Genomic DNA, 16,641 nt, shown 5'->3' on the forward strand with positions numbered 1-16,641 from the left:
TTCCTGTGGGCCCATGATTGCAGCACACAGGGCAGGAGCAGGAGCAGGAGCAGGAGCAGCTGTTTTCAACATGAAGCCACACAGCCACTGCGGGCAGGAAGCTTATCGGCCATTTCCATGGCGGAGCCAGATCGCTACAATCCAACTCCTCCATCCTTGGTCTGAGGCGGACTGTGGCAGGAAGACACATTCCCGGCTGGTTCATCCTCTGGTCTCATCTCACAGGGAAGTGCAAGCCTGGAGCAGGGTGAGGCTGTCCGGACTTCACACAGGAGGCGAAGGGCCAGGTCCACCCGCCATGACAACGAGAGAATGAACAGCCCCTGTGTCAGGACACACACACACACACACACACACCCCTTCAATCAGGCATCTGGAAGATGCACCTCACCAGATAGGAGACAATCCCCAAAAGCTGCCTGCTTAATTTAGAGTGATGTCAAACCCACCGAGGGCCCTGTGACAACGGTCCTACAGTGACCTCAATGCTCTGCTTCCTCCCAGGATTTGCCTTCCATGGCACCCCCCCCCCACCACCCACCCACCCACACCCCCGTGAGCTCTGTAACTTGGGGCAAGTAATTCTAATAAAGAAAAGAGAGAGAGTGCAGTTTACCTCACGACCAGGTTTAAACAAGTTGACCTACACTTACATAAAAGAGCCCAGGGCTCATTGAACGCGGGGACACCAGCTCTGGATGGTCTGTGCCAGCCGAACGCACACGCCAGCAACCATGTCGAAGGGACCTGCAGTTGGCATTGATCTTGGCACCACCTACTCATGTGTGGGTGTATTCCAGCATGGAAAAGTGGAAATAATTGCCAACGATCAGGGAAACTGAACCACCCCTAGTTATGTTGCCTTTACTGACACTGAACGATTGATCGGTGATGTGCAAAGAATCAAGTAGCAATGAATCCTACCAACATGGTCTTTGATGCCAAGCGCTTGATTGGACGTAGGTTTGATGATGCCATTGTCCAGTCTGACATAAAGCACTGGCCTTTCATGGTGGTGAATGATGCTGGCAGGCCTAAGGTCCAAGTGGAATACAAGGGAGAGACAAAAAGCTTTTATCCAGAGAAGGTGTCATCCATGGTTTTGACAAAGATGAAGGAGATCGCCGAAGCCTACCTTGAGAAGACTGTTACCAATGCTGCTGTCACAGGACCTGCTTACTTCAATGACTCTCAGCGTCAGGCCACCAAAGTGCTGGAACTATTGCTGGTCTCAATGTACTTAGAATCATCAATGAGCCAACTGCCGCTGCTATTGCTTACAGTCTGGACAAAAAGGTTGGAGCTGAAAGAAACGTGCTGATCTTTGACTTGGGAGGTGGCACTTTCGATGTGTCAATCCTCACAATTGAAGATGGCATCTTTGAGGTCAAATCTACAGCTGGGGACACCCACTTAGGTGGAGAAGACTTCGACAACCAAATGGTCAACCATTTCATTGCAGAGTTCAAACGCAAGCACAAGAAGGATATCAGTGAGAACAAGAGGGCTGTCCATCACCTTCGTACTGCTTGTGAACACACTAAGTGTACCCTCTCTTCCAGCACCCAGGCCAGTATTGAGATTGATTCACTCTATGAAGGAATCGACTTCTATACCTCTATCACACGTGCCCGATTTGAAGAATTGAATGCTGACCTTTTCCGTGGCACCCTGGACCCTGTAGAGAAAGCCCTTCGGGATGCCAAGCTCGACAAATCCCAGATCCATGATATTGTCCTGGTGGGTGGCTCTACTCGCATCCCCAAGATTCAGAAACTCCTCCAGGACTTCTTCAATGGAAAAGAGTTGAATAAGAGCATCAACCCTGATGAGGCTATCACTTACGGTGCAGCTGTCCAGGCAGCCATTCTCTCCGGAGACAAATCTGAGAATGTTCAAGATCTGCTGCTGCTGGATGTCACCCCTCTCTCCCTCGACATTGAGACGGCTGGCGGCGTCATGACAGTCCTGATCAAGCGCAACACCACCATCCCCACCAAGCAGACGCAGACCTTCACCACCTACTCCGAAAACCAGCCAGGTGTGCTCATCTAGGCTTATGAAGGTGAGCGTGCCATGACCAAGGACAACAACCTGCTTGGCAAGTTTGAGCTCACAGGCATACCTCCTGCACCTCGTGGTGTTCCTCAGATTGAAGTCACTTTTGATATTGATGCCAACGGCATCCTAATGTCTCTGCTGTGGATAAGAGTACAGGAAAGGAGAACAAGATTACCATCACCAACGACAAGGGCCGTCTGAGCAGGGAAGACATTGCGCGCATGGTCCAAGAAGCTGAGAGGTACAAAGCGGAAGATGAGAAGCAGCGGGACAAGGTGTCTTCCAAGAATTCACTTGAATCCTATGCATTCAACATGAAAGCAACTGTTGAGGATGAGAAACTTCAAGGAAAGATCAATGATGAGGACAAACAGAAGATTCTTGACAAGTGCAATGAAATCATTAACTGGCTTGATAGGAACCAGACTGCAGAAAAGGAAGAATTTGAACACCAGCAGAAAGAGTTGGAAAAGGTCTGCAACCCCATCATTACCAAGCTGTACCAGAGTGCAGGGGGCATGCCAGGAGGAATGCCTGGGGGCTTCCCCGGTGGCGGAGCGCCTCCCTCTGGCGGTGCCTCCTCTGGGCCCACCATTGAAGAGGTGGACTAAGCCAGCTTAAGCATAGATCTAGCATTGTTCCACACAAAATATTGAAGGACCCAAATTTGTAGCAAATTCCATGGCAGTTTTAGAAGTTAAGCTGCTGTATAGTAAATAACTGGGCATTCTTGATACTTGAATATGGACTGTGCACAGGGAAAGGAAATATAATGCACTTTATAACTGTATTGTAAAGTGGAAAATGCGATGTCTTAAATAAAACTATTTAAAATTGGCAACATAAAAAAAATAAAAGAGCCCAGGGACAGCCCGCACTGCAGAGCACTACACCTGCCTGCCCACACCGAGATGGATTGTCTCCACATGCCTGGGGGGAAGCCCATCTTTGAGAGATAAAGAGATGCCCTATCCTTTAGGACTTACGAGCCTCTCTCTGCTCTAATCACAGGCCCCTGTAGCAGAAGGTAAACCATCAGTGATCTCCCCTAGACGTCCAACCTGGGACTCACAGCCACCTGGCACAGAGATAGGCCTATGATCAGCTCCCCAACTGGTTAGGACACCCTGTGGGCAGCGGCCAGGGCAGGTTGTGCACCCCGGAGCCAGGAGGGGGCAGGGTGATGGAGGACGCAGGCCAGGAACTAGGAGACCACAGTGGGAGCAGAGACCAACATATTGCAGCCACAACCCTCTTCCAACACGAAAGAGCCCCCTATGCCTGCCCCACCTCCCACCCTCACTTCTTCTCAGGCCTTTTAACTCCAGCTCTGACTTTAAAAAGGATGGAATGGGAGTAAAGACTGAGGCAAGTGGCACATGCTCTCAGCCAGTCACCCAAGTGGCAGGAGGAGCAGTGTTGTCTGAATTCCTCGTTACTCCTAAGACTAGAGGCCCATGAAAATTCATGCACTGAAGAGGGAGTCTCTCAGCCGGCCTGCCCCCTCTCACAGTCTTGGAGCCTTTAGGGGCAGGAGGGGACCCGGCAATCATGGAAAGGCAATGCCCCATCACACCTCTGCTGCTGCCACTGCTGGCAGCTCAAGCTTCAGCCAGCCCTGGTTACCTGAGCCTCGGTTGGCCCTGGGCACCTGGGTAGCTGCCATCTGAGGCTTGCCTGTGCCTCAGGCCAGCCTTGGGCGGCTGAGGAGGATGAGAGGACCGGGGGACTCTGGAGGCAGGTGCATGGAGAGGCCGGGCCTGCCTGGGGGCAGGACAGGCATTGCTGCAGGCCTGCCACCCCAGCGAGGCTGAAGGGACTGGGCACTGACATCTTGTGGCTATGGGCGCTGCCATATTTGAGGGCGTGGCAGTCAATTAGCATATTCCCTCTTTAGCTGTGGGCACTGCCATCTTTTCAATGGTTTGAGGATCAATTAGCATATTCCCTCCTTATTAGAAAGGATTGTTCCTCCAGCAAGCGCACTAAATGCATTTTCTCCTGCTGTTATTTGTGTAAGATGCAGTGCAGACACCACTGAGCTACTCCTAGTAATGAGAGTTTCAGCTGTGTTGGTGCCAAGTGTTGCACCTCTCAGAGGATCTAAATTCGCACACGGTCTGAGGCGGGGAACAGACGGGGCACCTTCTGGGTTTGCCAGCTCAGCAGGGAGGTCAGTGAGGGTAAACATCTCTAGGTGGTCTGTCGGCTGACACCCCGCAGCACGCCTGCAGGCGGGTGGGCAGGCAGGCAGGCAGGCAGACTGCTGCTTTGCTCTGGCAGTAACCCAGGAGTCTGAAATCCCTGTCCAGAACGCTTCCCCTCGAGATTTCATCAAACTAAACACTGCTGTGGCAGCAGTGAGTCGGGATTTCCTTCCCTCGGAAGGTGACAGGGTCACTCATTAAGTTCACCCTCAGCTCCTGTCTGTTTCTGGCCGGCTCGCAGGGACCTGAGCTACCTGCTTCCCACGAGGCCGCCTGTCCTGCCCTCCTCCTGCGCCCTTTCTCCTTTCTGCCCTTCTGCCTTGCCGGTCGCTCTCAAAACAACACTGAGAAAAACGGAGGAAGATGATATGCTGCCTACCACCAGCCCCTCCCCAAACTGGCAAAAATGCCTTTGAAAGTGAAATGGCTCTGGGGTCATCTGCTATTTGGGATAATAAGCTAAACATAAATTATTTTACACAGCAGTCTATGGAATATGAATTACCTTCATGCCCAGTTTACAGATGAAGAAACTGAGGCCTGGACAGGTAAGCTGACCTGGCCTTGCATCTAGTAAACCTAGGCAAAGCCCCTGGTTAGCTTCTCAGGCAGCCGAGATCACCAGTCTTTCCTTCTAACAAAACCCTTCATGTCCTGGGCCAGCAGGCCTTCTGGGGCCTCCTGCACCTCCTCCTCCTCATAAAGACCGAGCATTTTCCAACTTCCAAAAGACGCGTGCAGGGACCGCAGTGTACTACCCAGCCCTGAGGGTGATGCCAGCCCCTCTAAGCTACGGAATACCTCCAGTACCCCAGGCTGCCCTCCCCCTGAACCAGGACACTTCAGCACTTCACCATGTACAGTGCTCGTCACCTGCCATCATTAGAGATGTAAGCGACCCCCACCCTCTGCCCGGCTCCTCTGGACTGGAAGGCTCATGCTCATCCCTCTGTCCCATCGTCCCGGCCGATCTGTGGCAACAAAGCTCAGTCTGGAGGAGGCCAGAGGCCTCTGAACATCCTCCTTCCCTGTGACCAACCACATGGGACAGCCCTCCCTTCTCACGTGGACCTGATACAAAAACCCAACTTCCGAGTAAGTCTCTGGACACAAGACAATACTCACTTTCTTGGTTCCTCTCAGGACTCACTATGGGAGATACTAACCCAAAGCAGGTTATCATCAATAGGAAACGTCTGGGTGTTTAGCTTTATGGTTCAAGTTCCTTGAGCCCAAATCTTTTCTAGTCATAGCAAACGGCAGCAACGTGGATGAGTGTAAAACTCACTGGGTGGACTGAGTTTCACCGAGCAGAGGACCCATTCCCTCCCACCCCACCCTACACACACATGCGAGCTTTGTTTTACTCCTCATAAAGCATAGGCATGGCAGTTTTATCCACGAGGCGGTTGTATTTATAGAATTTCCCTTGGGAACACAACTAGGCAAAGCTCTAGGTGGACAGACCACCTGTCTAAATGCACTTTGCATTCGCCACACTCCACAGTCTCTCCCCAAGAGTTTCAGGTGGCATTTGACAATCATGCATATAAGCCACTTTTTGGGTTCTTCCTCTTCTGGACTTCCCTGGAAATCACTAAAATGTTCCATATTTCCTGCGCTGGGATGAAGCCCAGAGAAAAGAAAAGCACAAACCAGAGGTGAGTAAATAGAAAATCAAGGTCACTGGGAAATCTTGCAGTAAAGTTGTCAGTCAGCTGTGATAAGGTGAACAGAGAAAGAAAACACCCATGAGTGGGGCCTGGATGAGGCTGGTTGACCTATTTGGAAATGTCTTTTGTGTGAAGTGTATCATTGGGCATGTGGAGGTATTATTGATGAGAAAATGCTAAGTAACAGATTTACTATCTGAAAAGGGATTTACTATCGGGGAAAGGGAGGGAAGAAGAGACTGAACATAAACTGTGCACCTATGGATGAGGACAATGGGGGATGGGGAGGGGGCGGAGGGTGGGGTGGGAACCTGGTGGAGGGGGGAAGAAATGAGGAAACTTTGTAATAATATGAACAATAAAGATTGATTTAAAAAAAAAAAAAAAAGAAAAAAAAAAAAAGAAAACACCCATGAGGGCGCGTGCGCACAGCACAGACACACACACACACACACACACACACACACACACACACACGAGCCTGTGAAATGTTCCATTTCTTGAATGCTAATTACAATGTCCAGAACTTGAAATTTTACAGATGTTAAGACAAACTTAAAAGGCCAAAGAACAAAGTAGGTTGTATTCTGTTCTTCTTTAATGGGAAACATTTGCTCTTCTGGCTTCGTGAGGATAAACAATGTGTTTCCAATGTCAAACTATCCTCCTCAGTATCAATAAACAAAGCCTGGTGACCACTGACTACCCTTTCAAGGTGCCAGCACGTGGCCTTCTTGCCCAAGAAAGGACTTCTTAATGCAGCAGAATAAAGCTTGAAATCTATAGAATTCCCCAGCTTCCAGGATTGGGAAAGCAATTAAATGTTAATACTAATTAATAGGCATTAATTAACTGTATCTCAAAGGAATGGGGACCCACCCCATGCAGGGAGTTAAGGCAGGTCAAAGGCCCCACCTGCCCAGAGGACTTCCTCTCTGGCTTGCCACAACCCTTGACAGTTCTACCCTTAGAGTCACTCACAAAACACAATCCTTGTGGCTAAAAGACACATAAAACACCACCATCCATCACTTCTTCCAGATAAATCTTTATTTCCAAAGGTCACTATCAAAATATGAATATGTGAATAAGTTCACATTTGAAATGGATGACTCATTGACATGGGTGTACATCACCTTGGAAAGCACATGACAGGCCCTTTGTGAGAAGGGGAAGTGGGAAGCTTCAGAACGTGGACGTGGGGGAAGCCCTGCTTCCTCATCCGAAGGGTGCTATGAGGACTCCTGCAGCCTCTCCTCCCACAAGAACTGCCTGGTTCATCTACTTGTCAGGAGAACAAGAGTGGGATTAAAGTGTTAGAGATGCAGAACCAGGGCTAACACCCTGTCCTTCCCCCATGCTCAGTGGCTCTGAGCAGCATGTGGTCCTACTGGCAGGGACTAAATGAGGGAGCCCAGAGGACAGGTGTTAGGAAGTCTCATTTTGGTTGGTCCAGCTCTGCCACCACCAAAGCTGTGATTCCGATCCCTGTGTGGGGCTTGTCACTGTCTCCCTTGGTTCCAAGTTCAGAGGAGAATAGGATTAAGGCTTATGGGGCTCTTCAATGCCGATGAGGCAGCCCCTGTGAGATGCCCCTGGGAAGGGACCCGGATCGGCTGAACAGCAGTAGGATACTGAGTGTGAGACATAAGCTTGAAGCCACCTTCGTGACCTGGGGCCAGCCCCGGACACACACTTACAGTTCTGTCTTTCCCAGCTTCCTGCAGAGCATCCAGGCGGCTAGCCTGGCTTGGAGCCTGTTCGAAGGTCAGTTTCTCAAGCCAACTGATGGCGGCAGCTACGGATTGTTCCGTCACAGGAGCAGCATTCTCCTGCCATTTCACAGGCTCTCCAGACGCCCTGAAAGGAATCGCATGGGGCTGTCACCGGTAGCGGTCAACGACAGCTGTCAGCCCTCACCCTCAGTCCTGAGCAATAAGCCACTTCACGTTAGCACTGAGAGAAGAAAAGCAGCTCCCAGCCTTCTGAGAGATACCAACAACACTGGTGGTTCTGAGACCGATTTCCAAGCACCACTACCTTCCATCAGCTGCACTGACTTAGAAAATACTACAGAGAACAGAGAGTTTCAAACACTATAAAGTACATTTGAATTATTGAGGAAGTGCCTAGCCAGTTTGTGTCAGTGAATAGAGCATCAGCCTATGGACTGAAGGGTCCTGGGTTCGATTCTGGTCAAGGGCAAATGCCCAGGTTGCAGGTTCGATCCCCAGTAGGGGGTGTGCAGGAGGCAGCCAATCAATGATTTTCATCAATGATGTTTCTATCTCTCTTTCCCTCTCCCTTCCTCTCTGAAATCAATAAAAATATATTTTTAAAAATTATTAAGGAAGTTATTTTCATAAACAGGCAGATTTATATGAACTGTCTTCTATTAGTAGTAAATTTATAAGGATTCACAGAATTAAGATTTGCAAATCAACAACAATTGTATTACTATAAAATTCTGGTTCTTTTATTACATTGTTTTCATGGTTCTGAAAGAATCCCATCAGTTGTATTTTTGAATTAAAAATAGTTTTGCTCTGCCTGACTGGTGTTGCACAGTGGTTGAGCATTGACCTATGCATCAGGAAATCACCGGTTCAATTCCCAGTTAGGGCTCAATCCCCAGTAGGAGAAAGCCAATCAATGTTAATGTTTCTATCTCCCCTTCTCTCTCTAAACACAACAAAACAATAAAAACATACTTTATAAAAAATAGTATTGTTCTGAGTTCAACATAGCATAAGTCTTTTAAATTTATTAAATAATTTTTATTTCAAAAACAGCCATTTGAATGTATTCATCTCCATGTTTATAGTTCAGTGAACTATTTGAATCATATGTTTATGATTATAAGAATGATGTGAAGCATGGCCTCAGTGAACCATCCTGAGCTGTTTCTCGGAGCCCGCCTCCAGAGACAGAGGCCGCCGCACACGAGTGCCACCTGTGCGGCCTTCCCGGTAGAGAATCTGGCCGTGTGGCACATATGCTAGAGCATTTCCAAGAAAGCTAAAGTGTGGTAGACTTAAGCATTTATTTCCTTCAATAGATCTGAGACAGGAGCAGGAACATTGGATAGGACACAATTTGGCAGCATTCCCAAAGATGTCATCTATTTAGCTAAAAATATTTTATTTTCAAAAAAAACAACAACTCAGTTTATTAACCAGTGTTACCCCAATAAATTCAACTAAAAAGGAAAGGAAAAACTCAGGTAGATGGCCCCCTTCCAGTGCTTCTCGTCAGGGAGCTGCAGCCACTGTTCCACATGGAAAACTGGCCCACTGTCCAAACCCTCTCAAGTCCAAGAGTCCGTGAATGATTGATCACAAAAACCTTGAAATATGGGAGATTCTATTAATATGAAGCCAACCACCTGTTGTTCTGATTCGAGGGAGAACTTATGGAGAGATCAACCTGAGTTGCAAGCTCAGTCTGAAATCCAATGAAATTTGTGACGAGTTTAAATCCACTATCCAAGCTAAAATCTAAAATGAGTAAAGGGATTTTTACTCAATATAATCCATATTCTTACACTTTTTCATCTTGCCATGCATTGAAGAAAAGTGTGTTTCTAAATCTCTCCTAATTTGAAAACTAAAATACCAAGTACAAAGCAGATAAAAGTTTTCTAAGATATTCACTGTGGGTTTTCTCCTGGAATTCTATATTCTAGGAAATTACAAAATTCCATCCTCCTCCGCCCCCACCCCCAATAGAGCTAACTATGTTAGTTATGCTACTTAACTCCAAATAAATGAAAATTGCCCATGAAGTTTCATTGAAGTATCCTGTGTCCATGGGAAACTCACCATATGATATTGAACTTGGCTATGTGAGCCACCTGCTCCTCAAGGACCATTATTAGAGCCTCTTGGCACAGGCTGAGCTCCTCCTCCCGCATGTCGCCAAAATCCAGCACCATAGTGATGCCCTGTTCCAAGATGACACCGAAAATCTGCCGGCTTTTGCTGGTGAGCCAGTTTATCCGCTGCTCACACCTCTCCACCGCTTGTTTTAAATGTTCCACAAATTGATAGATCAGTTCTGATTTAGCTGTTAGCTTAATGAAATAAAATAAATAAATTATTAAATAAATAAATAGGATACCAAAATAAGTCACCTGAACCACAGTGCAGCGAAGAACAATGGGGCCCACTGAGTCAAGGCCCCTGCCGTCAAGAACTGCATTAATAACAATTTTGTAGATGACCTCCAAACCCCAATAATCCAAAAGGAAGTGTTCTAGTCTGACAGCTAAACACCTGTGGCTGATTCCCCACAGGAGAAAAGACCATATGTTATCATTCTTTTTAAAAAAAAAATCTATTTCTAGATCATGTTTTATCTACAGTTATAGAATAATCATTATCAGAAAATTTCCAGGGAAACTTTTAAGAAATTAAGGAGGAAAAAAAGAGATAAGCTTATTTTTATAAGCATCACTAAAAAGTTTTCCTAAATACAACATGCCAAAAATATTTCTGAAAATGCTTCTAACCAGGCGAACACACCTGCCGGCTTCCTCCAAGGATGCTGCGCCGGTGACCACCCTCCTGCTCAGACCTCTATCCTGTATCCTCTCCCAAGCCAGGCTCCCCTGCAGCTGGATCACTTGGTCACCTACAGCTGCCACCACACCTGTCAGGGCTGACACTGAACGGTGACAGGCTTGCTGGCCATTTCTTGCATACACAAATAAACCATCATCCACACAGGCCTGGCACAGTCGTGCAAGGCCTTTCAGGGTGCAAGGTGATAGGAGACATGGGAAAAGAATAAGAAAGAATTATACTTCTTCTGTGTGGAATCAAAATTAGAATCTGGTACCATTTAAAAACTTCAACAACCCTCAGAACACTCCCAAATACCTACATTGTCTTTTGAACGTACCGTGTAATTCATGCGGTGGTTCACACTGGCCCGTCTGTCTTAAATTCTTTCCTTCACCATCCCCTTGTCCCTCCCACTTATTCCTCCAGCTCCAGCATCACTGGAAGCAGTAAACCTCTCTTCACAGGCCACTCCAGACCTCAGCAGGGATCACAGGGCCTGTCCCTTGAGGGAATTTCCACTTACATTGTATGCTGTACCATCTTCTGCTCTGTAGACCCGTGGAAATAGTCCGTTGGCATACCGGGAAGCCACAAATCTCCCCAGAGAAGTCACATAATCTGTATTTTTATTTTAAAAAAAACACAAAAAGTATCAAAATGGTGCATTAACAACCTTTATTTTTATTCCAAAATGCTTTTCTCTGACACCATTCAGATTCCCAATGACAGCAACACTCTGTGATGCTTTGCATTCTGAAGTACTTCTAGGTGCTAAAATGTAACTGCTTAGGACATGGGAATACTTTAATGCATGAATGAATGAGGAGGGAAATAGAATTTGCTTCTTGGTTCGTTTGTCCAGTATGATTAAATCAGAGGTCAACAAGAAAACAGAAATTATGTTTAATTTTTCAAAACTTTTATTCATGACTTGGACTTGTTTTCAGAATTTTAAAAGTTCAACTCAGATATTGTCTATTGTTCTCCCAAGTGGGTGTTCATAAATAGATGAGTGAATGAAACAAGCAGGTAATGGATTCAGAATACTCACACAGAATTCAAAACCACAAGGTTTTCTCAGATTATGTGCTCAACTCTTCACTATCTGTTGCACAAACACATATTGAGCACCCACCACGTGATACACACAGTGCTCACGGAATGGGAATACAATGCTGCTAAAACATGTTATCCTTCATGGAACAGAAGAAAACAGAAAGGATTCAAAGACTGAGTTGGCAGGACAGAAGATGAGGCAAGGCTTCCCAGAGATGTTCTCATTGTGATGATTATTTTGTTGTTGTTGTTAAGTTCCAATGATAGAAGAAGAATGGGGGTACTCTTTGCCCTAGTATGTCCTCTTCTCTGCCTTTCTAGGGAGGCAGGATGACAGCCTACTTTGGAAAGGCAGAAAGGATAAGGCTGAATTTTACAGCTTCCCTGGCCGGGCTTGGTCCCAAATCATCAGGGATGATAAAATTTACAAGACTTGCAGCTCAATGTTCATAATAATAAAGAGTAAAGAATTAACTATTCAATTCCATCAGCAATAATTTCAATCATGTGGGCAAAAAGGGGGCCACATATTAAACCTAACAAGTTCAGGGAAGGCCTGCAGAGAGGGCCTACAAACTCAGACACCGAAAGTATATAGGATACTCTGAGATTAAAAGTTCCTAACTAAAAGCGAGTTGTGGTGAGTAGTCATGTTCTAGGTCAGTATTTTCCTTGATAAATGTCAATCTTTACCTTAATTGAGACTGTCTACTGGGGCTGTCACCACTGTTGCTCAGTGGATAGAGCAACGGCCCTCAGATTGAAAGGTCCCCAGGTTTGATTCCGGTCAAGGGCATGTACCTTGGTTGCAGGCACATCCCCAGTGGAGGGTGTGCAAGAGGCAGCTGATCGATGATTCTCTCTCATCAATGTTTCTAATTCTCTATCCCTCTCTCTTCCTCTCTGTAAAAAATCAATAAAATATATTTTTTAAAAATTTTGTTAAAAATCTATGGAAAAATACCTTTGGGTGAGGATTTTAAAAATAAAAAGAAAGTCGTAGTTATTAAAGGAATTTGTAAAAGAAAAAAAAAGAAAAAAAGGAAATAATAATGATGATAATAATAATAATCTCTATATATAAAAGCCTCAGCTATTGTTATAACTGGACGACTGGATGACCAACCAGTAGCTCTGATGCACTGCACCAGAGGGTCAGTGCACTCCCACAGCCAACCTCCTGCAGCCGGCCAACCTCCCACAGTCTCTCCCCTCATCAGGCCGGCCTTGATAGGCTGGGAGGGACCCCACATGGCATGAATTTGTGCACCAGGCCTCTAGTAATAACTAAAATACACTGTAAAGTGGCTATTATCTGTAGCATTCTCTCAATCCGTTGAGATTTTGCTTCCAAATAATTGTCATCAATTTGTCTAATAAATATTCTCTACAGGTTTGACATTTCTTACATTGTCAACACTCAAACCTCTCAAACTCTAAAATCTGTTTCCAGCCGAAACCAGTTTGGCTCAATGGATAGAGCGCCGGCCTGCGGACTGAAAGGTCCTGGGTTCGATTCCGGTCAAGGGCATGTACCTTGGTTGCGGGCATATCCCCAGAAGTGGGTGTGCAAGAGGCAGCTGATCGATGATTCTCTCTCATTGATGTTTCTAACTCTCTTTCTCTCTCTTCCTCTCTGTAAAAAATCAATAAAATATATATATTTTTTTAAATAGCGGAAGCCGGTTTGGCTCAGTGGTAGAACATCGGTCTGCAGACTAAAAGGTCCCAGGTTCGATTCTGGTCAAGGGAATGTACATTGGTTGCGGGCACATCCCCAGTAGGGGGTGTGCAAGAGGCAGCTGGTCGATGTTTCTCTCTCACCGACGTTTCTAGCTCTCTATCTCTCTCCCTTCCTCTCTGTAAAAAATCAATAAAATATATTTTTAAAAATAATAAAAAATAAAATGTTTCCAGGAGTTCAATTTCTTAACTGACACAGATTGAGCAACTTGAAATCACCAGCAATATTCTCTCTTTACTTAAGACATTCACCTGGGATGAGGAAAGAGTACTGTTTGGGGGGATTGGAGGAGATGAGCCTACGGGAGACTGTATAAACTGCAATTGCTTATTAAAACATGAGGCATTGTGAATTTTGCATCTAGCAATGATGAATTTTATAGGCAAATCCTCACAGAGGAAAAAAATGTAAAAATAGCTACTTGAAGGTACTAGAGAGCAATCAAGTACAAGCAGAAACTAGATTGGCATTAATCCTTGAAAGAAGACCATTGGTGAGCTTTTCACAGGGAGGATAGCATTTGTAGTTTGAGTCCAACCAAGTTAACAACATGCTAAAATAAGAATCAGCTTTCCACGCATCAACTGATGAATGAATCAACTGTGATATATCCATACCATTCATCCCCTTATATTAGTTGGCCATAAAAAGAAAGAAAGTACCAATTCATGCTACAACATTGATAAATCTTAAAAACATTATGTTAAGTGAAAGAAGCCAATCACAAAAGACCACATTATATGATTCCATATATATGAACTATCCAGAACAAGCAAATCTATAGACATAAAGTAGATTGCTTTGGGTTGGCAGTTGAGGGATAGGTTGGGTAAATAAGGAGTACTGGGTTTCTTCCTAAGATGATGAAAATGTTCTAAAATTTACTATTGTTATAGTGGCCAATACCTATGAATATATTAAAAATGTTTAATATGCCAAAGCAACATCTTCACTGATACAGCTCATAGGGCAATAAAAACTAGAGAAAATAAACAAATGGGACTACATAAAAATAAAAAGCTTCTGCACAGCAAAAGAAACCATCAACAAAACAACAAGAAAGCATAGGAGAATATATTTGTCGATGTTATCTCCGATAAGGGTTTAATCTCCAACATTTACAAGGAACTCATGCAACTTAACAAAAGGAAGATAAACAACCCAATCAAAAAATGGGCAACGAACTAAATAGATACTTTAAATGGGGAGAGTAAAGATACATAAAGGGAAATATAGTTTCTACTCTTCAATCAAACTGGTAAAGTGTTGACAGAAGTAGATTTTTATAATTTATGTATTTATAAAGTAATACCAAGCACAACCACTAAAAATGCTGTCGGAAGAGATATACTTTAAAAATACTCTAAATAAACAAACACAGGAAATTCTAAAAAATGTTTAAGTAAGCCTAAGGTAGGAAAAAGAAAGTAAATAGAAAACATTTTTAAAAAATAGTACACAAGGCCTAACATAGCAAAAATTACATTCAATGTAAATTGTCTAAATATAACAATTAAAAAAGACTGGTAAAGGGGATTTTTTTTAATGACCCAACTATAGGCTATCTTTAAGAAACTTGCTTCGAATATGATATATATACAAAGTTAAAATATAAATGATATAAGTATTAATAAAAAGAAAGCAGTGGCTATATTAATATCAGAAAAGTAAAATACAGAGCAAAAAATATTACTACGGACAGAGCAAGACATTATATAATGATCCAAGCGTCACTCCACCAGGAAGGCATAGCAATCCTAAGCATATATACTCCAAACAACAAACTGTAAAATATGTAAAGCAAAAACTGATGAAACTGAGGAGAAATAGACAAATCCACAATAGTTAGATATTTCAATTGATAGAACTAAACAGAAAATCAAGAAGGATACTCAACAACACCATCAATAAGGAGGCTCTAATCAACATTTGTAGAAAACTATACAATAGCAGAATATATATTATTTTCAAGTACCTACAGAATATATACCAGGATAAATCATATTCATGGCTATAAAAAAAATTACAAATATTAAAAAATAACTAAAACCAAACATGTATGTGCTCTGTCCACAATGGAAATAAACTAAAAATCAAGAAGGTAACAGGAAACTTTCCAAGCTTTTGGAAGCTAAATAACATGTTTAAAAAAAAAAAATCCATGGGTCAGAGAGGAAGTCTCAGCAGAAGTAAAAATACTTTAAACTCAGTAAAAATGATAATACAACATATAAATTTTGAGGGGTACAGCTCAAACATGCCAAAAGGAAAATTTATAGCATTAAATTCTTACATAGCCCTGACTGGTTTGGCTCAGTGGATAGAGCATCAGGCATGGACTGAAAGGTCCCAGGTTTTGGTCAAGGGCATGTATCTTGATTTCAGGCTTGATCCCCAGTAGGGGGCATGCAGGAGGCAACTGATCGATGTTTCTAACTCTCTATCCCTCTCCCTTCCTCTTTGTAAAAATTCAATAAAAATATATTAGAAATAAATAAAAATAAATGCTTACATAATGTGAAAATAAACAAGTCATCTTTTCTGTCAAAGAACAGTTTAGATAGCTGCCATGTTGGACTGTGTGGCTTGGCAGCTGCCATATTGGCCACATGGCTTGCAGCTCCTCTGGGGGCCACCATCTTGAAACAGCAAAGGCCAACCCCTCCCTTAGAATTAGTCAATCTCGAAAGACTATGTGCCCGAGCTCCAATCAAGAGCAAAGGACAGGTCACGTGTGTCAGGGATCACACAACTGAGCAGTACACCTGTTCAGTGTGCACTCGCTTCCAGACCATGTGTGCACACCCTTCTACATAGAAATAATGATGTTTACCTTGCTGCCTGGCTCCTGAGTGTGTTTTGTGTTCTACGAGGACCCCTGACTTGGGGGGAGGGGGAGGCTCACTTTATTTCTAACACTTAAAATGAGATGAAAAGTCTCAAATCAATAATATAAACTCCCACCTATAAAAAGAAGAGCAAAATAAAATCAAGAAAGCAGAAGGAAAGAATCAAGATCAAGGCAGAAATCAATGAAATTGAACATAAAAACAAGAGAGAAAAATCAAACAAACAAACAAAAAAAAAAAAAAAAAAACTGGTATTTTAATACCAAAAAAAAAAAACACAAACAAAAAAAAAAAACTGGCAAACTCTAGCAAGATGGACAAAGATACATGGCCCAGGCTAGTTTAGCTCAGTGGATAGAGTATCAGCCAGAGGACTGAAGGTTCCTAGGTTTGATTCTGGTCAAGGGCACATATCTCATTTGCAGGCTCAATCCCACGGTCCTAGTCAGAGAGAGTGTGGGAGGCAACCGATCTATGTGTGTCTCT

The 16,641-nt window shown here is 44.1% G+C and overlaps 1 protein-coding gene and 1 pseudogene across 2 annotated transcripts in view; one reads left to right on the forward strand and one right to left on the reverse strand.

The window, feature by feature from the left end:
- Positions 1-16,641, reverse strand: part of VWA3B (von Willebrand factor A domain containing 3B) — a 119,370-nt gene that overhangs the window by 90,678 nt on the left and 12,051 nt on the right. Inside the window, 3 exon segments of the mRNA XM_084900373.1 lie at positions 7,642-7,801; positions 9,763-10,013; positions 11,030-11,124. Of these exon segments, the coding sequence (XP_084756499.1) occupies positions 7,642-7,801; positions 9,763-10,013; positions 11,030-11,124 (506 nt within the window).
- LOC311630859 (heat shock cognate 71 kDa protein-like) lies at positions 673-2,918 on the forward strand (annotated as a pseudogene). Its single transcript has one exon. The product of its transcript is annotated as a heat shock cognate 71 kDa protein-like (transcript).

Source organism: Pipistrellus hanaki (genome assembly GCF_964339955.1).
Source record: "Pipistrellus hanaki genome assembly, chromosome: 12".
In the NCBI taxonomy this organism is placed as follows: Eukaryota; Metazoa; Chordata; class Mammalia; order Chiroptera; family Vespertilionidae; genus Pipistrellus; species Pipistrellus hanaki.